The sequence below is a fragment of the Amblyomma maculatum genome, chromosome 2 (assembly GCF_055883805.1).
Source record: "Amblyomma maculatum isolate TAMU_Amacu chromosome 2, ASM5588380v1, whole genome shotgun sequence".
Classification (NCBI taxonomy): Eukaryota; Metazoa; Arthropoda; class Arachnida; order Ixodida; family Ixodidae; genus Amblyomma; species Amblyomma maculatum.
The window spans coordinates 37,994,310-38,017,155 of NC_139345.1; the positions used below are offsets into that span (position 1 = coordinate 37,994,310).

Sequence of the window (22,846 nt, forward strand, 5' to 3'; positions counted from 1 at the left end):
GACACACTCCCTACATGTGTAATGCAGTCTTCGGATTTAGATATATACTCGAATTCCAAAACTCTATGCTCAAGCAAATGGTGCTTGGCCATTAAGTGCGGCTATCTCGTTTATTTCAGTCATGGCGAATGGCACAATTAGTGAATACAGTATGGCAGGTCAAACTACTGATCACTTTTATTATAAATCAACTGGGCTGCATTTGTAATGAGCATATATGTTGCGCAGTAATGCCCAGTCGCAATGTCCAAAAGGAACTGTTGAAAAGACCAACCAGTTAGGAATTGTGCTCGTCTAAAGCCAGTTTGAAAGCCATTTCTTTGATGGATGGTCTAAGTGGGAACTGCAATTCCAAATGGAACCAGTTGCACACCATTTGAATCCAACTGGAACCTGTTGGAAACCCAATTTTTTTTTTGACAGGGGAATGGGGCTTCATATTTATATCAGATATTATGAAGCAACTTACTGCTATAAGCCAATTATGTGACTTAATGGAGGCATAAATTAAGGGATTAGTGAGTAGCAAAGTACTTGTATGCGAGTGGAGAAGTGGAGTCATTAGTGCTGTTGTCATATCTTTAAATGCAGAGCTTAAGTGTCAACTAAGCTTTTTTATTATTTACTTGCCCATCACAGAGGTTAGGGTGCTCGACCGCTGATCCTAAGGACGCGAGTTGGATACAGGCAGCAGTGATCGCTGCTTGATGGAAGCGCAAAGCAAGGTGCCGGTGTACTGTGCAATGTTGGCACATGCTTCTTAGAACCCCATATAGTCAAAATTTGTGGAACTCTCCACCTCTTATCCCTAGTTGCTCTGGGATGTCTAGCAAACCGCTACTTCCAAATTCCCTGATAAGTGAAGATGCTTAAAAATGTTGCTGCTGATGATAATGAGCATAGATGAATAATTCACAACAAATATCTATTATTCTGCAAGTTACAATAGCGAAAAGGCTGTCATTAGTGTTAACGGCCGTTAAGAACGCCAAAAGTTTACTGAAAATTAGAAGCGCACTGATGCCAGCCTCTGAGCATGCGAGCCGCCCACCCTGCAAACAGCTGAGCCAATCCAATCCAGTATGGCTGCATGCGCGCTTTGCCGCGCAACTCGCTGATCGCTGCCGGCACGGTTAATTCGAATTTTCGGATAATTCGAACTACAGTATTTGGTCGGGCCAAGCTCTATAGAGATCTGTGTATTAAAAAAGCCCGTTAATTCGAACGAGAGTCTGTTCCGTTACAGATCATTCGAACTACGCGCCGCCGAGTCTGGGCGGCTTGCGCACATCACGCGGGAAAAAAAAAAAGTAAAAGAAAAGAACACCTCCGCGATAGGAAGGCATAATTGGAGGCTGCGCACGTCCAAAACGGGGACAGAAGATGGAACCAGGTGAAACCATGGTGGAGTGGGTAAAAATGCCGCGCCAAGGTCAATGCATGGACGCGGCGGCGGCTGCCTGCTCTCTCTTCTGCGCAACCTTCGTAGCTCGCAACTAAATACTCGCTATTTCCAGCCCTGTTAATTTGGAAATACGGATAAGTACTGCCGGCGCAGTCCCAGCCAGCGCCCATGAAAGGCTATGATCTCGTACAAGCACTATGGGTTAAACATTTTTTTTTATGACAGCATCCCTTCTTTCCACCCACCAGTCGTCAACGGAAGCACGCGAGTCAGCCGCGATCATGACGCCGGCTTTTAGCACCGTTCGCTTCAAAAGCCGCTTGCTGCTATCGCCCGAAGCTTTTTTTAATTCGCTGGCACTAATCAGAGCTAGGTGGGTTCATTATGCGAGTGAGTTCGTTACAAGACTAAATACGGTACATTTACTGTAATACAAATGGTTCTTGTAAGTTTTTTCGAGGCCATTCGATAATTTGAACGCCGGATAATTCGAACTTTTTTCTCGGTCCTGTGAAGTTCAAATTAACGAGCTTTTACTGTATTTCTGCTTTTGTTGCCTACTACTCTTGCGCAGGGCTTCTGCATATTTTATTAAGTACCCACCTTACGTGCGTATTGGTTCTATTGTGGCAGCTCAGCCATGCACTGGCGTCAAAGTAGCATATCACGCCTCACCTGGCGACACGGCCGGTGCGCTGGCGAGACAGCTAAAAACTCCATGAACAACATACTTGCCGTGCACCAGATTAAAATGAAAATTCACTGCAGGGTATATCGTGCCATTTTTCCTGACTTGGCGAAATTTTTTATGGTTTCCCTGACATTACACCGATTTTTCCTCGTATATGAAATTTCCCTGACGATTCCCGGTTTTCCCAGTTGCTAGACACCCTGAAACCCTATAAATCAAGCCTATTCACTTATTTTGTCACACAGTTTGCATAAGATGCACAAGAGTGCCAACCAAGACAATGTGAATCTTTTTAGTAATCAAAATAAGAGGTAACAGAAGTGGCTGCTCTCACTCACTGACAATTACACATAGCTAGGCTTGTTGGTCCTTGTCAAAACTGAAAAGCACTTGCAAAGAAAACAATACTGTGTTTCATTTTGTGCTTCCCCTTTAACCTTGCTGCTTTTCACACAGCAGAAAATGGCTTAGCAACGAGGAGCGATTCACCTCTATCGGCAACTTCCAGCACACTATTCGCATATGATAGTCTGCAGGGCCACAGTGGAAGAAAACGTTTGAATGCAAAAGAACTACTTCACGATGTCTGACCAGCTCACCATTCCCTCCATCGTCGAATTGGCATGCACTGCTAACTGTAGTTTTGCCATCAGATGGGAGGGCAAGATCGGAATCCAGCCTTCCATGACCCTTAGATCCAGAGTTACTCGCTGCCCCTAGGCCATATAGGCATGTTGGTGCAGTGTGGTTAAAGCGGGATTTATATCTATCTCGCCCCTGGCAACCTGAGCAACATACATTACAGTCCTCTTCAGCATGCCTCTGGCAGGTGATGCCAAGAGGACAATGATGTCGTTTACACCTTCCATCCACCTAATTCTTTCGCATGCTGTACAAGATTTAGCAATATCATACTGCTGCATTTCTTTTTACTTGATTGTTTGCAAATTAGTACATAAAACACTCAGTACCACCACCACCTAAAAGTCTAACACAAATGCTTGAGCATGGCTTAGACTGACATTAACTGCATGGGGCACTGGCTGCTCTATTCGAGCCCACAGAATCGCATAGGGCATTTAATACTATATGGGTAATAAAAAGACAAGGCATTGAATAGCCTGTGCTTATGACAGCCTCCAAAGCTGAAAATTGTTTTTGAACATGTCTAAAATTATTTTTATTATTATTCAACACTATTCGTTGCCTAGTCTAAATGCTATTTGGGGCAGTTTAGCAAAAATGTGTGTCATCAACGCTGGGAATCAGGCATAGTGGTTTATCACCCGTGTCTTCGCACCGTAGTGTTGGTGTACACTAGTAACAGATATCGTCATAATTTGGAGTGTGTTGAGGCGTCAGACCAAGATTGTTACTCAGAGATGCCATGAGCAGTTTGCACTATGCAAGCAAGTAAACAATTCCACAACTTCTTATTCTTACTGAGTATTTTGTGTTGTCATAAACAATAGACAAGCAGTCACACTAAGTAATCTTCCCACCTTTTATTGCCAAGATACTTTTTTTTTTTTCAGAGTCAACCTGTCTTTCCCTCAGCTCTTTTATAGTTCTTTAGTCCATATTCTTTCACATACAAAAAAAAAATTGTTCACAACATTTTTGCCTTCATCAAAAAGGCAAGTCCCTCCACTAACTTGTCTTTTGTGCGGACAAGAAGCTGCAGCTTTGCATAAACAACAAAGATTCAGCATTTTCAACTTGTGAAAAAAGTGGGCACCACAGATGCCCTTTTGTACGATATAGAAAGGCCAACGCAGACACAAAGAAGGGAGGGCTGAGAAAAGGGGAAATGTGATGGGAATAACAAAGACATTAGGAATGTAATGCGGCCCAGGGGCAGCTTTGACTGTTAAAAAAAAAAAAAAAAGAAAAACCTTTTGCCACTGCTAGCATCGTCATTTAACACTAAAGAGTCACTTTTCAGGCATGTCCGGCTGTCTGAAAGCACTGCAAAAGACAAAAAAAAATCTAAAAGAGGCATGGCTCACTGGAAGAAAAGAGCCAAAGGCAAGCTAATTAACATGGTCATACCAAGGGACCACACTGAGACCATCATCTTCTGCAGTGGTAAAAGAGACTGAACAGAAGCTTTAAAAAAGTTGAACATGCATGACATGCAATGAAGAATCGACATAGTAATTAAGTATTTTGCTTTTTTCTGCTCTGCTTTAAGTGGTACAAAAAATATTTTAAGAGGACACTAAACACCAGGCCAGACAGTAATGTTTGTTCCACCCATTGTGGTTCATTGGGACTGCCAGCAGTAAGCACAATTCATCATTTTAGTATCTGCTGCTCCAAAGGTAAGGCCGGATCCCTTGCATGATAGATTGTACGAGGCAATCAGCCATGAAAGCAAACGGATGAAAAAGTGATGTTGGAAGGGAAACAACGGAGGAGACAGGGCAGAGGTTTAGGGTAATAAACAAAAGAAAAAAAGCTGTTTAGGCCTTTGTGGAAGGTTGTGTTGGTGATGTCTGACGTGTCCCTTGGCCCTGCTTCTGCTGATCCCGAAGATGCTTCTCAACCTGCAAGAGAAGGAGTATCGCAGCGTGAGCAAGTACCCAGTGACCACTTCTAATACATAATGGCCTATTTTCATGAAGCATTAACACAAACCAAGTTCTTGGTGCGCTGCATGGGCCTCAGGTAAGACAGCTTAGCCAGTTTTCTTCCAATATGCAGGAAAATTGCTAAAACATGCATGTAATTGCCAAGAAATCATTACAAGCAGGAAGCAAGCTTTGACATTACACTGTGCTCACAAAAACAATACCAAGGTTTTGTATTTTATTACTGAAAGAGCAATCCATTCAGAAATTATGTACACACTATGCTTAGTTCAGCAGATCATAAGCAGCAGCCCAACTATATAGACTGCAGGGGCCTCTCCCATATCCCTCAAACTGACCCTGTCCTGTGCCAGCTCCGTCCACTTCATCCCCACAAACTTATCAACCTCAACTGCCCACCTAACTTTGCCGCCCTGTGCTACGTTTGCGTTCCCTTAGAATCTAGTTTGTTACCCTTAGTAACCGTCAGTTCTCTTGCTTTTGCATTATATGTCCTGCCTACTCCCATTTGTTGTTTTCAATCAGGATCTCATTCTTTCATTTGTTCCTTGACCTACTCGAGATTCTGAAAACCTGCCATTCATGACCTGATAATATACATGCCAAATGCACTGCATGCCAATCTGATTCACCTAGCTCTTTTTGTTGTCCAGGCCTGCAACTGCTTACCTGTCCTAATATGTATTCTCTTGCCACTTGAAGTGCCCTCGCTACTTATTCTAAACTGCTGTTCTTTTCTGAGGCTGTTGAACACATCTTCAGTTTTCCCGCATATTAATCTTTAGGCCCACTGCTCTACTTTGCCTGTCTAGGTCATTAATGATTGTTTCTAATTCATCCAGGGTTAGCAAGGCAATGTCATCAGCAAATCTCAGATTATTAAGGTATTCTCCAACAACCCTTTTCTCTAAATATTCCTAATTGAGGCATCTCTCGTGACATCTGTCTCCAACCTTTCCCTGCAGGAGCAGGAATTTTAGTGCGAAATCACTTCTAGCCTAAAACGATGTGTTTCGCTGATTTCTAGTTTCTGTCCACATAACTTAGCGTTGCCATGGCAAAAACCAAACCTAACTTACCTATGCAGTGTTCTGCAACCTTATCAGAGCAGTTTTTAAAAATTCACCTGCCTCAACTGGGGCCTCGTTTGCAGTGAAAATGCGCAAAAAGCTGTTGACCCTTTTGTTGTGTAACAAGTTGCGCAATGGTGCTTACCTGGTTTGGCCCCACTTGATAAGAAACCTTCTGAGAACAGTCTGTGATGAGACTGAGGGAGCGAAACATGCCAGTGCCAACTTCGCGGTGAAGGGCAGCGATGGCACCATCTGGCATGGAACGGCACATTGCAACATTTGCATCGGCAGTTTTCTGTTGTGGCACTTTCTTCCAGCTATGCCAGATAGCACAACCACCGCCCTTTGGTGGAAAGCCTTCATTGAAGTCTTTCACTCCCTCAATCACAAACGATTCTGTTTTCTCATCATGCGCGGTCAGGTAAGCACCGCTGTCTAACTTACTATACAACGAAGGGGTCAACAAAGCGCTAGCTTTGTGCATGATTTTCGTTAAAATTGCAGAACACTGTACTATGACTTGCTATAAGTGATGAGAAAGGTCAAATCTAATGAACACTAATCAAACCTGTGAGAAGCACAGGTTATGAAATGATGTCCAAATATACACTAGCATAATTACACTTCCCTAAGCCTAACAGAGCTTGTTAATTTTAAAAGGCCAAGCAAAGCCTAAAGGTCTAAGAATAGTCAAGTGTTTGACTGAAAACTGTCTCGGGAGGCAGCAGCATAGTAGAAAAAATGAACTCTCCAAAATATTAAAAGAAAAACATTGACATGTCAGGGCCCATGCGGGTTCCTTATTCACAACGAAAGCGGAGGAATGAAGGAAATGGCGTATGCGTGGCTTAGGTGATGTAATGAACGTGCGTAAGTGCCTGGAAAATTTCCCTGCGTACGCGGGTTAAAATGTGTAATTGTTTGAATGTGCAGCGACTCCAGAAGTAGTCAATCCATCGTGATGACTGAGGCATTGTCCCAATTGATACTATGCTTCACAGTGCCGCAATGTTCTACCAAGGCGTTTTCTTTTGTGTAGCCATTGCCGACATCATTCTGATGCTGCTTCTAATGCCTGACAAAATTGCCTGATTCACCGATTAGGTTATGTTTCAGTAGCGTGTTTTTCCTGTCTGAACACTGACTGGTCGTAACTGCACTTTTCTAGGTGTAATTAAGCTTGAGTTGGCTTAGCTAAGCCTGAAATGCGCAACTAATACTATTAGTGCACAAGCGCTTCAAGCTTCCGCACATAAAACTTGCATTTAGCTAAGGCCAAACCTGTCATTTTTTTTTTGTCATTATCAGCCTGCTATACACCCACTGCAGAGCAAAGGCCTTTTCCCTACTCTCTTATTAACCCAAACCTGTAACAGCAGCTGCCATCTGATCTCTGTAAACTTCCTAATCTCATCCACCAAACTTTCTGCTGTCCACTGCGACACTTGCCTTCTCTAGGTATCTCGTCAGTTACCCTCAGTAGCCACTCACTGTCTTGCCGTTAAATCATGAAAGCCGTGCCCATTTCTCACTAATTTTGAATCAGTTCAGTTCAGTCGTGTCCGACTCTTTGTGACCCTATGGACCATGTCACGCCACGCTTTCTGGTCTCTCACTATCTTCCTAACATCACATAACTTCATCTGCAGTGCCTCGAGGATGCCATCTAACTCATATTTATTCCCTGACCCACACTGATCACTTTGTCTTTTAAAGTTCCACATATGTGCCATTTTTCTTAAGTTAAAACCTTTTTGTTAGTTGCCACGTTTTTGCTCCATAGGCAAGTACTGGCAAGATACAGCTAATAAAACTTTTCTCTAGAGATACAGCGGTAAACTACCGTTCATAATATGAGAGCACTTGCCAAATGTACTCCATCCTAATCTTATTCGTTATGTCACTTCTATAGTCGAGACCTGTAGTCATTACTATCATAAAGGCCAACACCAGGGTTTTTATAACAACCTTAGTTGGCAACCAAATCACACACCTTTGAGTCTCCTCTCTATGGTACAAAAAGCAGAACCAGGAAATTGAAACCGAAACTGGGTTCCATCGAAACTACGTTGTCACATATATACGTTGTCAGAACACTTAGTGTGCGCGTTGTTTGACTAAACTGGCAAAATAAACTTGTTAGTGACAGCTTTGGTCATTACTTGCGTTAAATGACCAAGAGCAAGCTGGAAATTTTGTCCTGAGAGCAGATTTCACGGCAATGTTTCTAATGACATCACACACACCCGCAAAAACTTTGCAGATTGAGGCCATGGTATTGGGAATACTATAATTCATCTACTCTGGCACAAAATATATCCTCGCTGTGAAACTTGGCACAAAGGACAGGAATACTGTATAAAATGTATCATCAAAATTTCAGAGAAGTTTACGCAGGTAAAAAAAAAAAAGTACCAAAGCTGGCCTTTAATTAGGCGTATTTCCTTGCCACTCCCAGCACATTAATACCTGTCATAAAAATTTCCTTTACATATACTGCTGAGCATTACATTAGTTTTCTGCATATTAATTTTTAGAGTCGCCATTCTGCTTCATCTAGGTCATTTTTCATATAAATGCATCATGCACCAAATCATGCTTTACAATTTAAGCTTAGCTGAAAGCCAAACTTGTGTAGCACCTAAATTGCTTTTTAAAGGTGCAGCACGTATTTCATCAAAAAGAAAAATGAGCGAACATTTAGGAACATTGAACATCACTTACAATAAAGCTCCAATATATACCTCAAGCCTTGCTCCGACAAATCGCCCAAGCCAAAACTATGATACATAAATGAACAAGATGTGCGCCACAAGTTCAGTGACACAAAGTGACAATCAAGACCACAAGCACAGAAACATTCAATGTAAGAGGTTCAGCTGCACTAACCCATCAAGAAGAATTTGTTTATTGTGGTTATGCAAAGAGGAAAATATAACTTATATATATATATATATATATTCAAGCAGAAACAAAAAGGCTTGAAGCAAATGAAACTGCAACAAAACCAATATTTTGCTTTGGGTCTCAGACGAGGTCGGGTGCTGTAACTAAACTGCTTTTTTTTTTTTTTTTGTCGCAGTTGCTCAAAGCATAGTTCGGCTGAAAAGATGAGAGTTCAGGCAATGGTTTTTCGCACCAACCGCTGGAAGTGCAATTGGTTGCTTACAATCTTCCGCACATGCAGCACACTGGCGTCGCTGTCTGATTTGCCCTTGCAATTCTCCGGCCGGTATGGCGGCACAATGGTTACCTGGTTCATGACAAGTATGTTTTTGCCCTGCCACGTCACATCATCAATCCTGCAAAGAAGAAAAGGCACTCAGGCTCAGTCTGTTGGTAACGAACAACAACAAAGACCACAAGGTTACTTAACAATAAACCACAAAGAAGTCAATGTTCCTACCAATGAACAAACTGATATTCATTGTTCCACAGTTGGCAAAAACGATCACAAAGCCATGGTACAAAAATAGGGTAATCCATGGTACTTAGCGAGTATGGCAAACAAGCAAAGCATCATAGGGAAAGAAATGAGGTACAGTTTGATAAGAGAGGAGTGACATGTTTTCTTTCATTTTATGCTGAAACGAATTAAGGGGGGACGAGGGTCTTAATCTTGATGATGTAATCAATCATCCTGATGATGTAATCAGAAAAATAAAAATCCTGTTTCTACTGGGAATCAAACCACCATGCCTTGCAGCCCGAGCCGAGCGCCTTAACCAACTGTTCCACACCCAGGATCGTGAAACGCACATCATAATTCTCCTTGTATACTATGAGGCAGATAGTAGCGATGACATGATGCTGCAATTAGTGAAGAGGAAGAGGCAAATGATGAGAGGCAAATGATAGGAGAGGAAGGGCACGCTTTCACCATTCTTAATAAATATCTAAGAGACCCTCTAATCTTTCTTTTTCTCTGTAGCGAAACACATTTTGCCTGCCATTTTATTCCTTCATCTGTTCCGTTTTTTTACGTGCACCAGGCAGCTTGAAACCAGCAAATACTTTCTCCATTTTTGTTTCCCTTTTTTTTTACCCCGAAAGAGGGGATAATGCTACCTGGTGTCATCAGGTGGCCCCTGAAGACAATGTTTTAAAAGAGGAGGAGGACACACATGCTCTTGGATATGGAACGATGCTTTCCATTTCCTCGATGCTTACTTCCAACAACAGGGCTCACAAACATTCAAAAAGGGTAAATTCAAAGATATTCAAGGAATTTCAAGGTCTTGTAGGAGTATTTTTAGACTCAACACAATAGTACATGCAGCAGTTTTCAACTTAACACTGTAGTCAATATATATTATGTACCAATTTTACTGAACTTAGTAAGTCGAAAAAATGAAGCATCTCAAGGCACAATTTGTATTTCTCTAATCCAAAAGAATAAACAGACTGCCTTGAAAAACCGTCTGCTGTGCACAGTACCAATGTCAAACAGCAATCCATACTGAAAACTGCTGGTGGCAAATTCAAGGGAGGTCCTGCTGCTTTTCCTGATTTCTTCGTGCAGCCTTCCTTGGACTATTGGAATTGACAACAACGTAAGTAATATCATTAACTGCTTCTGCCTTTTCATTGTTCCTTATAGCCGAAATAAGTTCGTTAATTTCACATCACAATAGGAAGGCTCTCTATTCTCAAACCAGCCGTGTACAACATAGTATAAGAGAAAAGTCTTCTGACTGGTAATTGCTCAGAAGTCCTCTCTCCATGCAGGAGAGCCATGGAAAACAGCGTTCAGACTGAAAAGCAGACAGTCAACTCCCCACTTGCTGTGACACCTGCCCTGTAGGCATTGTGCATGGTGTGCAGGCCACAGGTGCCGATGTCCACACATTGAACTTAGTAATAAACTGATGCGATGGTCTTGCGAATTCTTGAAAAACTTCAGGCTAACATTACAACACCCATTCATATAAGAATTTTCTCAAGACAGAAACGTTCGAGTGCAGTCATCAGCTTGCCTTGAATGTTATCAGCTGTGGAGTCCATGAACACTGAGGTATGGTACTTCATTGCCACATTAAGAGACAAATTCCAAAACCTGATAATGTGAACATGCATTTGTTTCTGCTGAAGACAGTCATTCCTGGACTCATCGAAGAGTACCATGTAGTACAGTCAAACCCACTTATCACAGTACTGGTTTTAACAATATATCGGAGATAACAATGAGCGGCCACTGCACCGTCAGGTTTGCCATGTGTTCTATGGTAAAATAAACCGCTTATTACAATGTTGTCACATTATATCATCAGTTCTAACAATCAAATATGGTCACTGAAAGCCAAAGAAAAAGCGGAAATGCGGCGACCACAAAAGCGAGCGCGTAAGTAGACACCAATAACGACAATGCAGCGACGATAAAAACAATTAAAAATCGGGACAGAGCGCATAGAGCCAATGCGTTAGTTGGGTGCGCCAGCGAAGCTTGCATTCTGCGGAGACGCAGAGGAGGACGGAGCGCTTCCTCACGCGGAGGAGGAGGAGGGAAGGCGTAAGATGCTGCTAGGCCCGGTAATTCTGAGGGAGACCTTTGCGCACAGGCTTCAACTTTCGTTCTCTCTGCCTCTGCACTGTGAAGCAGTCCATTCTGAGGGTGCGCTGACCGTGGTGTGCCGCACTATCCTTCCCTATTTGCTTTGTCCAGGACCCTGCTTCGCAACTACACGTGTTGTGGCAGAAGTGCAGCAGCGTTTGTGCACATGTCTTTCTAGCGTGGTTCTCCTGCTGTGCCAACATCGTTGCCACGACCTTGCTGGCCCTGAATTTTCCGTGAACAGCAATGGATGATCCTTCTTCAGGAAGCGCGACATAACTGGCGCAGAAGAGGAAGCGAACGGCAATACCTCTAGAAATTAAGCGGAACATTGTACGTGAGCACAAGAACAACGTAAAAGTGTCCAACTTGGTGTGCAAGTACGGCGTGATGCAACTGACAGTATTGACAATCATTCCCAACGCGCTCAAGATTGACAACGAAAGCGATGCTAGGGCTGCCCATGCAATGAACGACATCCTGAAAAGTGTTCAACAAGGGGCCTACAAAGACGTAGAACAGGCGCTCTGCCAACTAGTGGCCCTATTTTAGCGGAGAAGGAGAAGCACTTCGCATACCTCCTGCGCAACACCGATTTCCAGCCTCGTGGTGGTTGGATTTAACAATTCAAGGAGAGACATGGAATCATCTACAAGGTAGTCATAGACGAGACAGGATCGCTCAAAGTCGACACTAGGGAGAAGTGGCTTGAGAAAACACTGCCCCAAATTCGAGAAGCATATGCAGACCGAGACTTGTACAATGGGGACAAGACTGGGCTGTTTTCCCAGATGCTACCGTCAAAGACGCATGCTATCAAAGGCGGTCTCTGTAAGGGCGGCAAGCAAAGCAAATTGCGTATGACCGCTTTCTTGTGTGCCAACATAGGCGGCAGCAACAAGTGCCCCAGCTTCGTTATCGGGAAATCTAAGAATCCCTGCTGTTTTCGTGGTGTCGCGGGGATTCCGGTTTGCTACCATCATAACGGGAAAGCATGGATGAAGCGCAAACTTTTCCCACGAGTAGCTGGTCGAGTTTGATCAGTGGATGCAGAGCAGAGGTGGCATTGGTCCTTGGCAATTGCACTGCACACAAAACAACTTAGAAGCTCTCGCATGTGGTAGTTTCTTTCCTCCCGCCTAACACCACTGCAGGCTTGCAGCCTATGGATGCAGGTGTGATTGCTTGCTTCAAAGCACTGTATCGCCGACGTGCTTTGAGCAGGCTCGCGCTGAACTTCGACATTTCTGTTCGAGAACGCCGACCGGCGCCAGACTTTAAGATCTTGCTCCTGATTGCAGTGCTGTTCATGGGCCACAAGTCTGCTTTAGCCACAAGTCTGGTGCAGAACCGATGATAAAATTCAATGTCGTCAGTCACCATAACAATGAACCCAAATCAGATGAGATCTAATTCTCAAATTGGCTTCACAGCCGAGTGGCTCCAAAGTGGCAAACAGCAGTTTAAAGATCGGCTATATTAACACAGGTTTTTCTGACGCTTGAAATGCAGGTATTGGAACATGCAACAAATATGCAAATATTGTGACCATGTTCTTTTGTTATTTTTTTTTTATTATTAGAAATTTGTATGTACTACACTGGGAACTCTCAAAAGTAAATGCCTGCAAGCCTATTTCACTTCTCTGTTTAAATTACACACGCTGACAATGGGCCCATCCAGACTGATGCCTGCTTGTGTACGTACTGAGGATTGATTGAAGAATTCTCAGAAAAAATACATTTCCAGCTACTGCCATCTGATGCAGATGCAAGGTTATACATTGTACCCCAGAACTTTTTTCTTAATTAAGGAAATAGGAACTTTGACACAAACTTCTCACATTTCCTCATAATGCAGCAGCAAGTACCAGACTTTGCCTTTTGGTGCAGTTTAGTGCAATTAGTGCAGCAATCGCATCACTGCACATTAGAAATACTAGAAATAAAAAATTAATTTTCCTGCCAAGAAAATGTCAAAATTCATAAAAGTTTTAATGCCTTGGCAGATAGGTTTCTTGTAAAGTTGAGCTGTAAGTAGCAAACGTGTCTTTTCCTTCTGCTTCAGGCAATCAATGAGTACTTCCTGGGACTGGTCCTTCTGGACTCTGCTAGAATATGGGCCTTGTTGATGTGCACTAAACCATGCTAGACGGATAGATCAGTGCCATGAGACGGCAAATAAAGTGTCATCTTTTTCCGAAATGATTGCTTCCATAAGCCCGAAAGTTATATCCAAGACAATGGCAAGTGACAGTGCCCCTGGCGAATTCCAGTAACTACGCCTAACCACACGCATCCTTTACCAGCTAATGTTGGTATATCGCTTTTTCGTTCTAACAGAAGCCTTTTTAAATTAAGATAAAAGAAGCAAGGCAAGTACTGCCAAGGTGCAAGCATTTGATGTGCCGCTTGCTCTGTGCCCCTTCGCTAATGACACAATGCAGTCTCAGTTTGTCATAAGCTGTCGTGAGCCGCTGCAAGCTCTTAGGAACCTTTGCACCCTGTAAAGATCATCAAACAAAGCTTAAACCAATCAGTGATTGGGGGAAGCAGCGTTAAGAGTACACCCGAAACTTTGGGTAGAGGGACTGGTTTGTTCCAGTATTCACCATAAACATCTGAAAAAAAATTAACTCACGCCTTCATACAATGGCCAGACTTTATGCCTCTCTGGCTGCGTACAACATGGCATTGTCACATGCAGCAATCCCAGTGCCACAAGCTCTGAGGAGCATCTAGCATTGTGTAGAACTCAAACCAGTGAAGTGCAAACCAACTTCTCTAGCCAGATTCATTGCTGGGAGCAGCAACATGATTTGTTTTGGCAAGAATGGCTTTCCAAAATGCACATCATGCTTGCCGGGGCTGAGGCTCTCTTGTTTTGAAGTTCACTGCAACATCCGCAATTCCAGCCACCTTTTGGCTCTCCAAATGTAGCACTTCTTATTTGCCAAGAATGCAGGAGGCTCTGCATTATGAAAATGGCAAAATTCTCCATGTTGCATGGAGAAGTAAAAAAAGGAAAGGATACTGGGGACTAAGTGATTTTCATAGCAACAGCAATCTTTCTGTGAGCTAGAAATTGGTTGTTTTCAAGTGGTGGTCTGCAAGCATAGCATAAATAGGTGTTCCCTTAGTTCCCTTTGGCACCCATTTATACCGAACACGGCATATGCAAAGCAACATGTACAAACGCAACCTCGCAAGATTCAGTCAGCTGCACACAACACTAAGTACTGCCCTCTCAACCAAGACTCTAAGTAGGCACAAAAGCTTTCAAGCAAAGCAGCTCTTCCGTTTTCTTGCTCCCTCAAGTAGTGACAAACAGGGCCAGCCCTGTTGTAGTCAGTAGCATAATCATGCTGCTAAAAAAATACATGCTAGGAATCTTCCGACAACTTACGTCTTTCGAATGGCCAAGAAAAGGCGAATGCCTTCATGTGACACCCCTGCGGCAATGGCAGCTGCCAGACGCTGGCGCTCATCTATATTCTGCTTTGCTCTTGTGTTGAGCTGCAACAGATGAACAATGTCGCACAGAGGCCAACAAAAAAAATCTTGCAAACATCTCAAGCACCACAGTCTCATACAGAAGCTAAGAAAGCAGTATACTTCTGAGTATTACAAGACTTCAGACTAACCTATAACCTGAAGATGTGTTCGTACAGGCATGGGCAGCTTGCACACGAAGTCTAAGACACTATGATGGAGCCCCAATCACAGCTACCGCAGTAAAGTTTAATGCAGAAGAAATTAAGCGGTTTGGGAAAGCAAGCTACAAGAATGGCCTCTAATGAAACCATTACTATGATCCCAATGCAAGACACCTATTATTTGAGATACACAGTGCATGAAAAGTGAACACTATATTTCATTCTTACTGCAATGATGGCACCAAAAGAAAGCTAGGTGCTTCTTGGAAAGTCAACATGCTACCACCATGACAGTTTTAACAGCCTGCACAGCTTATGGCTAGTAACATAACTCATTCTGGAGTTGCTCTTCAGATTTCTCAGCATTACAATAAAATAAAAGCCTAGTTAGCTCAATAACCACCTCTTCAGTAGTACAGTTGTGAAAGATCCTAATTTAAACAATTCCTGTCCTTCCGCACCAAGCGAACAATAAGAATATGATGGATTGACAAGCGTGTGGCCAATTGCCGTGACAACATCAGCCCAAAACCCTTCTTCCCGGGCACCTTTTCTGTGTTGAGAGCTTGTGGAGGTGTGAGGGGACTGGAGCCGGCTTCCTTCTTCACGGTTAACTCCGAGACGAAATTGAGGTTGACCATCCGTATGTCGTTCACGTTGGCTTTGCCACTGGAACTTGCACATTCTGGAGCAAGTGCGTCAAGGGGCATTCAAAGGCTGAGGGAAATCTTTCCCAGGCACCGCGGCAAGCCCGTTCAAACACAGCAATCATTTCAATTAGCGTCCTCTTCCCAACTAGCATTCCTGACGTTTCCCCCGCAGTGAAATATAAGCTGGACACCGCAAAAAGTGCACGTGCCACGAAAAGAAGAACCGCTGCGGAGGTGCTGCTCTCACAAAAGGCTGCACGAGAGAGAAGCGGCTGTCGCATGGAAGCTTGGCACGTCAACGTCTCCCCGCACGAATGAAAGGTCAAGCATGCAAGCAGGTACGACGGCCAGATCCGACAAGAAGCGCTGCTACGAATACTACCAGAACACTGACAAAGCAATGCGGAGCCCGAACTAACAGCCACGAGTGCTTCTCAGCACCAGGGCAACGCGTCAGGGAATTGTATCGCGAAGAGCCATGTGAAGTTGGCGCAACGTAGCTAGCGCTTTATCGCTAACTACGCGGAAGCAAAGCGTAGCATGGGAACGAGCACAGCACTCGGTTGAATTCAGCACGCCGAAAACTCTGCGATTAGCACGACAACGGCGCACTAGAGTCGTGTTGATTAGCATGCATGCGGCCCCGAAGCAAAGCAGAGAAGCACGTTGCAATTTTTCTCTTCGGCATTGACGGCCAAAGTTCCAGCGCTAACTGCGTGCTGCCAAAAAGGATACTTAACATGAGAGCCTTGGTATTCTGGTCGAAGGCCAAAACTTCTCCCTCAATAACCTGGTCATAGCAAGTTTTACAGCTAACGACACTTCCCAGAGAAAAGCATTCTGGCCCATCCGCCATAGCTTTCATTTTGGGGAATGGAAGTTTGGCATAGTTGTCTCGATGGGGGCCTACGAAGCTAGAACTTCGGCCGAAAACAGCGCTGTCGTTGTGAAAGTTATGCAATACCATCAAAACAAGTAAATAACAATAAAAATTATATAAACATATTTATTTTCTATTTTTGGTACATAAGTTAAGGAAAGGAAATGTTTTCGCTATGTCAGCAAAGTTACGTAGATCCAACATGGGCTAATCCAATCCAAAGGTAGAAGCTTGGACTTCGCATTGTTGTGGGAAGATTCTTGAGAGTCATCGTAAGTTTGTGTGAGCTCGCCGTGCCTGAAGTGCTCTTTCCGCGGTCCAGTCACATACACAGAAGCTAAGATGAGTATTATGTCTTATAATGGAGGCGTTGTACTCGCCATGAAAGGGAAGGACTGCGTGGCCATCGCGGCTGACCGGCGTCTGGGCGCGCGTGGCCACACCATCGCACTAGACTTCCAGCGCATCTTCGAGATGGGTCCCAAACTGTACTGCGGTCTGCCGGGGCTCGCCACGGATACGCAGACGGTGGCACAAAGGCTCAAGTTCCGCATCAACCTGTACGAGCTACGTGAGGGTCGAAAGATTACTCCCAAGACTCTCGGCTCGGTCATATCAAACCTGCTCTACGAGCGCCGGTTCGGGCCGTACTTCGTGCAGCCCGTCGTGGCAGGCCTCGACCCTGTGACCAACGAGCCCTACATCTGCGTCATGGACCTTATCGGATGCATCGACTCGCCTGAAGACTTCGTGGTCGCCGGTACATGCGAGGAGCAGTGCTACGGCATGTGCGAGACACTCTGGGAGCCTGACATGGGCCCCGACGAGCTCTTCGAGGCCACCGCGCAGGCGCTGATGAACGCCTTCGACAGGGACTCCAGCTCGGGCTGGGGAGGCGTGGTGCACGTCATTGAGAAGGATAAAGTCACCACCAAGTACCTGAAGACCAGGATGGACTGAGAACGTCAGCGTCATTGTGCGGCCGCGGACCTCACTTCGCCTCGGGAGCTTCCTGTAACGCCATCCTCGGTGCCAGGAATAAATGATTTTTTTTTTTTCGTTTGTTCGAACCAAATGCGCTTTCCTGCAGTGTCTTTAAAAGTTGCCCGCGCAAGTAACTGAGTATGATCGCAAGTTATTTTATGGAGGCTAGATAAAGGCTGGTCATAGCAGGTACCTTTTCGAAAAATGTAGTGAAAGCTCACACTGGCATCGCAGAACTTGGTAGTCGACATAAACCACAGTTTTTATTGTTGGAAGGTGAATGGTATAAACACAGCAGGCCAGTTCTCAGAAGTTATGGCACACGAATGATGAGGCAGAGAGGCAAGGAATGCAAATGGTATTGTGGGATGCGATGCTTGCATGTGCGCATTTTTCGGATTATTCTTCGTTCTCCTTTATTTTTATTGATCAAGTTCTCCACTGCAAATTGGATCATGTGCAGGCTTTGAATTTGATTCCTGGAACTGCTGGAAACCTGCTGATATCCCAATATGCTACAAGCATCCCTCATCTTGGACCTCGGCCTACGCAGGGAACAAACACTCTGAAAAGGTGCCAAAACATTCATTTGATGAAACCTTGGATGGAGAGACACACTTTAATGAAAAGCGGAGGATAAAGGCCCATTCACACTTGCGAGTCGCGAGGGCGTGCGACCAGGAAGCCGCTCAGTTTAAACGATGCTTACACTTGCAAATGTGACCATCGGGTCTCTTTCCTAAATTGGTTTTGTTCAGAATGAGGCTTGTCAATCTTGACTGTTCACCAGCAATGAGAAGCCGGATGTAAAACTAACTTCTGTTCTCTTAAGCTGCGCCGCTGACTGATTACCGGTTTGCGACCAGCAGTCGCAGGCTGGAAAATCAAGCAGTGCTTGATCGCCCTGCGGCTGTCACTTTGCAACCAACGCAGCCACTTGTGGCAGTCATTTTCGAATGAAACGGTTCCACAACTATTCAAGTCGCAGGTGTGAACAGGTTTTTAAGCAGCTGCCATCTGCTGAGTTGTTACTCTGTGTGGTCTTCGAGCTGCAGGTTAATGACCTACTGTGACCATAAGTGGCTGCTCTCAAGGGCACCCTTCATCCTTTTGGCTCGTTATTGGTTTTCATTGTTTGCCTTAGTCCTGTAAACCTATCTTTAGCTCTTTTTAGCTCTACAGCTGTTGCTTTCAAAGTAAACAATTCTTCCTTCTAGTTTAGATAACTAGTGCTACCTCTGGAGAGGGTTATCTATGGTTCTGAAGTGAGTTATTATTTTATTTGGTAGACAAGGACTAGTAGCTGACTGCAAAAACTGCATGCATATTGTTATGGAAGCAAATACCACTTCTTCCAAACAAACCCCCAAGCCTTTTACTTTCTTGTCTTAGCTGCTCCACAGCCATTACAATATTTATCGTGTCTTATAACATTGTAATATCTGTAACTATACTAGCTAACACTGGTATAGCATGCGCTGTCACAGTGCTCCTGCAGGGTTCATGCGGGTCCTTGAAAACCTTGAAAATCCTTGAATTTTAGTGTGGTGGGGTAGATGGTCACAGAAAAATGCTAGTATCCTTTAAATTTTCTGTTTTCACAAGTCATCTTGTTGCAGATGACTTTGCCGGAAGACCACCATGAGGCTCTCATGTTTTGTGTGGGTGTGTCAATGTAATGTGGGTGTGTGTTAGTGTGGGTGCGATTCGAAGCAGACGAAGTCCCATGTCTCTGCCCGACGCCACGCTTGACTATTGTAGCTCAGTAACCTACTCCAAGAGCAAGGTTTGGGTGTGAAGTGAAAAGAGACAGTGCGAATGTTGTTTAGGCATGGCACCCGGTGCGCCATAAGCGTGGGAAGCCTACACAGTAGCGACGCTAGTGGTTCACCCGCACACAGCAAGCACGCATGCATCGCTCCGAAAGAGCGGTGCAGGCTTTACCTAAAGCCATTCCATAAAATGTTCTTCCCACTGTAAAAAAATTCAAAATTATATTGCCTTCAGCATTTCCAACAGCTGTGACACCACGCAAGAAAGTTTCCTCGATGCGTGCAGCAGAGGTCGAGCACCGCTTGGCCGTAAATGGGGGCTGGCCACCTTGCTCTCCAGTTTATGCATGCTTTTTCACAATTCTTCGGCACATAGGGGAGACTTTGTTCGTTGTGGTATGCCAGACTGTCTTTGGTCAGGCATCAATAAGTATGTGGAGACAGCAGTGAAGAAAGAAGTGAATCTTCTAAAAATGCACGGCCTTTCAATACATATTAACATGCTTTTGAGTGCCACTTGTGCCAACAAAGCTCAACTTTGCATTAAATTTAGCCATGGTCTTGCAGAATTTTCTTCTGTTATACCAAACAGACTAGTCATTGGTATTCATTTTGGCGGAAGACCATATCTGTGCAGTTAGAAAGCTCTTGCTGAAATTTTTCAAGGCCCAGTTTTGTGTTCATCTACAGGAATAATAAGCATTTTAAAGGTGGCTATAGAACATCCAAAAAACCGCACTTCACTCGAGAAGGTTGATATTGGCCACAGAGCAGAAAAGGTTCTGAAAAGCTGCAAGTTGAGCTCGAAGGAGGCGTTCACATTTAAGATTGAATGCAAGTAGTTCCTCTTGGCAGTAACGAAAAAAACAATAGACAAAAGCCCACTGCAGTCTGCTCTAGTTCCAGGCCTTATCTCGCTAGACCCAAGGCAGATGTGCTCAAAGCCTGCAAAGAGTATTGAGGGCTTTAAAAGAGTTTTGCATGCATTGATTGCTGCAAAGAGGCTAACAGAAATGCAAAGGGACACTGCACTTTCAGAATATACAGATATTCTGGAGGATCACAAGCACAAGTTAATACTTTTCGACAGAACTTCACATGCTGTGGACAATTTTTATTACTATTTGTTGAACGTCATTGGCAGGCAAGTGGAGCAAGGGTTCAGTGTGAATCAGCAAGTTGTCGTGGAAGATCTGAAAGGTGTTTCTTATATATCCCAGCGGATTGTGTGTGATGCTGTAGAAAGAGCAGGTGGCATAACTAACGTGATTAGTATCTCAAATGAGTTGAGTACGTCCGTGGCTTCTGCAAGACAGTATGGCCGTGCTTTTCTGGAAGCTAAAAAGAAGCAGGAAGACGAAAGTGCAAAGCAGCAGAATAAAAATAGGTGTCATGGAGAAGCTGTCGAAAATTTGAGGGAATAAAAGAGATTGAAAGCGGCTCTTGCAGAGTTGAATGCTTCTGCAGACACCTATATAGAGAAGAGAGCAGCTACCAATTAAATAATATGGATTGTTAAGTCAGTTTGAGGAAGGCTGCTCAAGAAAAAGGAAGGGAGAGTGTAAACGTCAGTGCTGAACTTGACAAAAAAAGCCGAGCGTTCATGAAACGTTGAACTAATGTGAAGGAAATTAACTTCCTTGGTCTTCTCTTGTGCAATGAATGTTAGATACTTGAGATGTAAGAAATGCTTCTTTAACAAAATTATTCGTTTTTAAGTCCTTGAAAAAAATAGTTGCGGGTCCTTGGAAGTTCTTGAAAATCCTTGAATTTTGTAGCTGAAAATCAGCATGTACCCTGTCCTGATATGTAGCAGCGTTGTGCTCTACTCTTGTCTGTAGATGCAGCTATGTGGTGCGTGTATCCTTGCACATTTGTACATACACCTAAATGTGAAAGCAGTTAATTTTTACAGTTCTTCATAATTGGAAGAGGTAATGACCGAGAATTACTAGTTCAGTGCCTTCCAAAGTCAAACCAAGGCTGTAATGCAGATAGAAACTGAAGGAGGACCTATTTGCCAAATTCAGAACTCGTGAATGGCCTTGGTGCTTCATTATGGGATTGGTAAAACACCAAAAGAGTGCCAGATAAAGAGACAAACATTTTTGTTGTTTTTTTCCTGCATGCATGCACGTATTGAGAGCATCAGAAGGGAAATGTTAGGTTTAAGGATTAACAGCAAATCAATTTTATTGCTTTGCAGATACATTTAGGATATGAAGTGCAATTAATGGTAATATAGATGTTAGATGCAGTAGTGGGCCTAATTTATGTTACTATGAATAAAAACCAAAGTAATTTTGAACAGGTTGGCAAAGGAGCAACAGTTTATCACAAATAATAAGGTGTTTAAGATGTGGTTCAGCCATCTGTCCTTCTAAATGTAGTCAGATCAGGCACAGATCTTGTGAAGTAAATTAGCCAGCAGATAAGGTGAAGTATTTAGCTGTCACTGCAAAATTATGAATGGCAACATGAAAAGGTGTGTATACAACTTGCCTTCTGTGTACTCACCTGTGGGACCAAAACTTGGAAGCTAAAAAGCTAGAAATGAGGCTGGGAACAGTGTAGCAAGCAACAGAGAAAATATTGTAGGCTTTAAACACTAAAGGGCTGAATGATAACAGCAGGCATTGGAGAACAAACTAAGCTGAGAATATTTAAGCCTTAATGATGGTGAGTAAATATACAGTGCTCTGCAACTTTATTGGAATTGTTTTGAAAAATTCTCCTGCCTCAAATGGAGGCACATTTGCAATGAAGCCTTGCAAAAAGCTTGCATGCTGTTGTCCCTTTTGTTGTGTAGTAAGTCTTACAGTAGTGCTTACCTGGTTCGGCCCTGCATGATGAGAAGCCAAAACTGTCTGTGACGAAATTGAAGGAGCGAAAGACTCAATGCCAATTTTCTGGCAAAGGCAGTAGTGGCACCATCTAGCGTCATTACAGAAACATGCCTGGACGCCTTCCAACGTGGCGCTTTCCTTCAGCGATGCCAGATGGCATCACAGCTGCCTTTTTGCTGGAAACTGCGCTTACGTCTTTTGCTCCTCAATCTCGTCATAGACAGTTCTGGTTTTTCATCATGTGCAGCCAAGCCAGGTAAGCACCATGGTAAAACTTACCCCGTAACAAAAGGGTCAACAACGTGCAAACTTTGTGCGCTGTTTCAGTGCGAATGAGCCTCTGGTTGAGGTAGGCAAGTTTTTCAAAATGGTTCCGGTAAAGTTGCACAACACTACATGATTTTACAAAGGGGTGAAGGGCGCTGCCATATTGGGTGCTGGACTGTTCTCGCAGCACAGGAAATAGTTGACTGGCCCTCTTAACAGCCCAGTCAAACTGGTTTCTCCGAGAGTCCTGAAATACATGTGCAGAACAGGTACTCTGCAAAGCTGCCATTTGTTGATCTAAGTGACAGTATGGATACCAAAGAGAGAAAGAAGTGGTGGGAGCTGTGGAATAATGTGACCATACCCAATGCAAGGCAGGAATATATGGAGTCCATTGTAAAAGGCTTTTGTCATGCAGCGGACCTAACTTTGCGAATGTTGAAAATGAAGACACTGTTCCAAGAAGTTTTAAGCATAA

The 22,846-nt window shown here is 43.8% G+C and overlaps 2 protein-coding genes across 2 annotated transcripts; one reads left to right on the top strand and one right to left on the bottom strand.

The window, feature by feature from the left end:
• Window positions 1-3,971: 3,971 nt before the first annotated feature.
• Lsm12a (LSM12 homolog a) lies at window positions 3,972-16,514 on the bottom strand. Its single transcript, XM_084593889.1, has 5 exons — window positions 16,355-16,514; window positions 15,518-15,654; window positions 14,720-14,829; window positions 8,933-9,065; window positions 3,972-4,645 (listed from the first exon to the last, which is right to left on the bottom strand). The coding sequence occupies exons 1-5, from the start codon at window positions 16,482-16,484 to the stop codon at window positions 4,562-4,564; spliced, it is 594 nt and encodes a 197-aa protein (XP_084450015.1). The 5' UTR covers window positions 16,485-16,514; the 3' UTR covers window positions 3,972-4,561.
• Window positions 16,515-16,711: 197 nt separating this feature from the next.
• Prosbeta3 (proteasome subunit beta type-3) lies at window positions 16,712-17,588 on the top strand. The gene has a single exon (XM_084593890.1). The coding sequence runs from the start codon at window positions 16,842-16,844 to the stop codon at window positions 17,457-17,459; it is 618 nt and encodes a 205-aa protein (XP_084450016.1). The 5' UTR covers window positions 16,712-16,841; the 3' UTR covers window positions 17,460-17,588.
• The last annotated feature ends 5,258 nt before the right edge of the window (window positions 17,589-22,846 follow it).

Bases quoted from the DNA above. Each gene is read 5' to 3' on its own strand.
- Lsm12a (XM_084593889.1), bottom strand. From the start codon at position 16,484: ATGAAAGCTATGGCGGATGGGCCAGAATGCTTTTCTCTGGGAAGTGTC. The intron at 9,066-14,719 runs GTAAGTTGTCGG...TCTTCTTTGCAG, and splicing joins TTCTTGGCCATTCGAAAGAC to GATTGATGATGTGACGTGGC. The intron at 4,646-8,932 runs GTAAGCAACCAA...CTTCTCTTGCAG, and splicing joins TGCTGCATGTGCGGAAGATT to GTTGAGAAGCATCTTCGGGA.
- Prosbeta3 (XM_084593890.1), top strand. From the start codon at position 16,842: ATGAGTATTATGTCTTATAATGGAGGCGTTGTACTCGCCATGAAAGGG.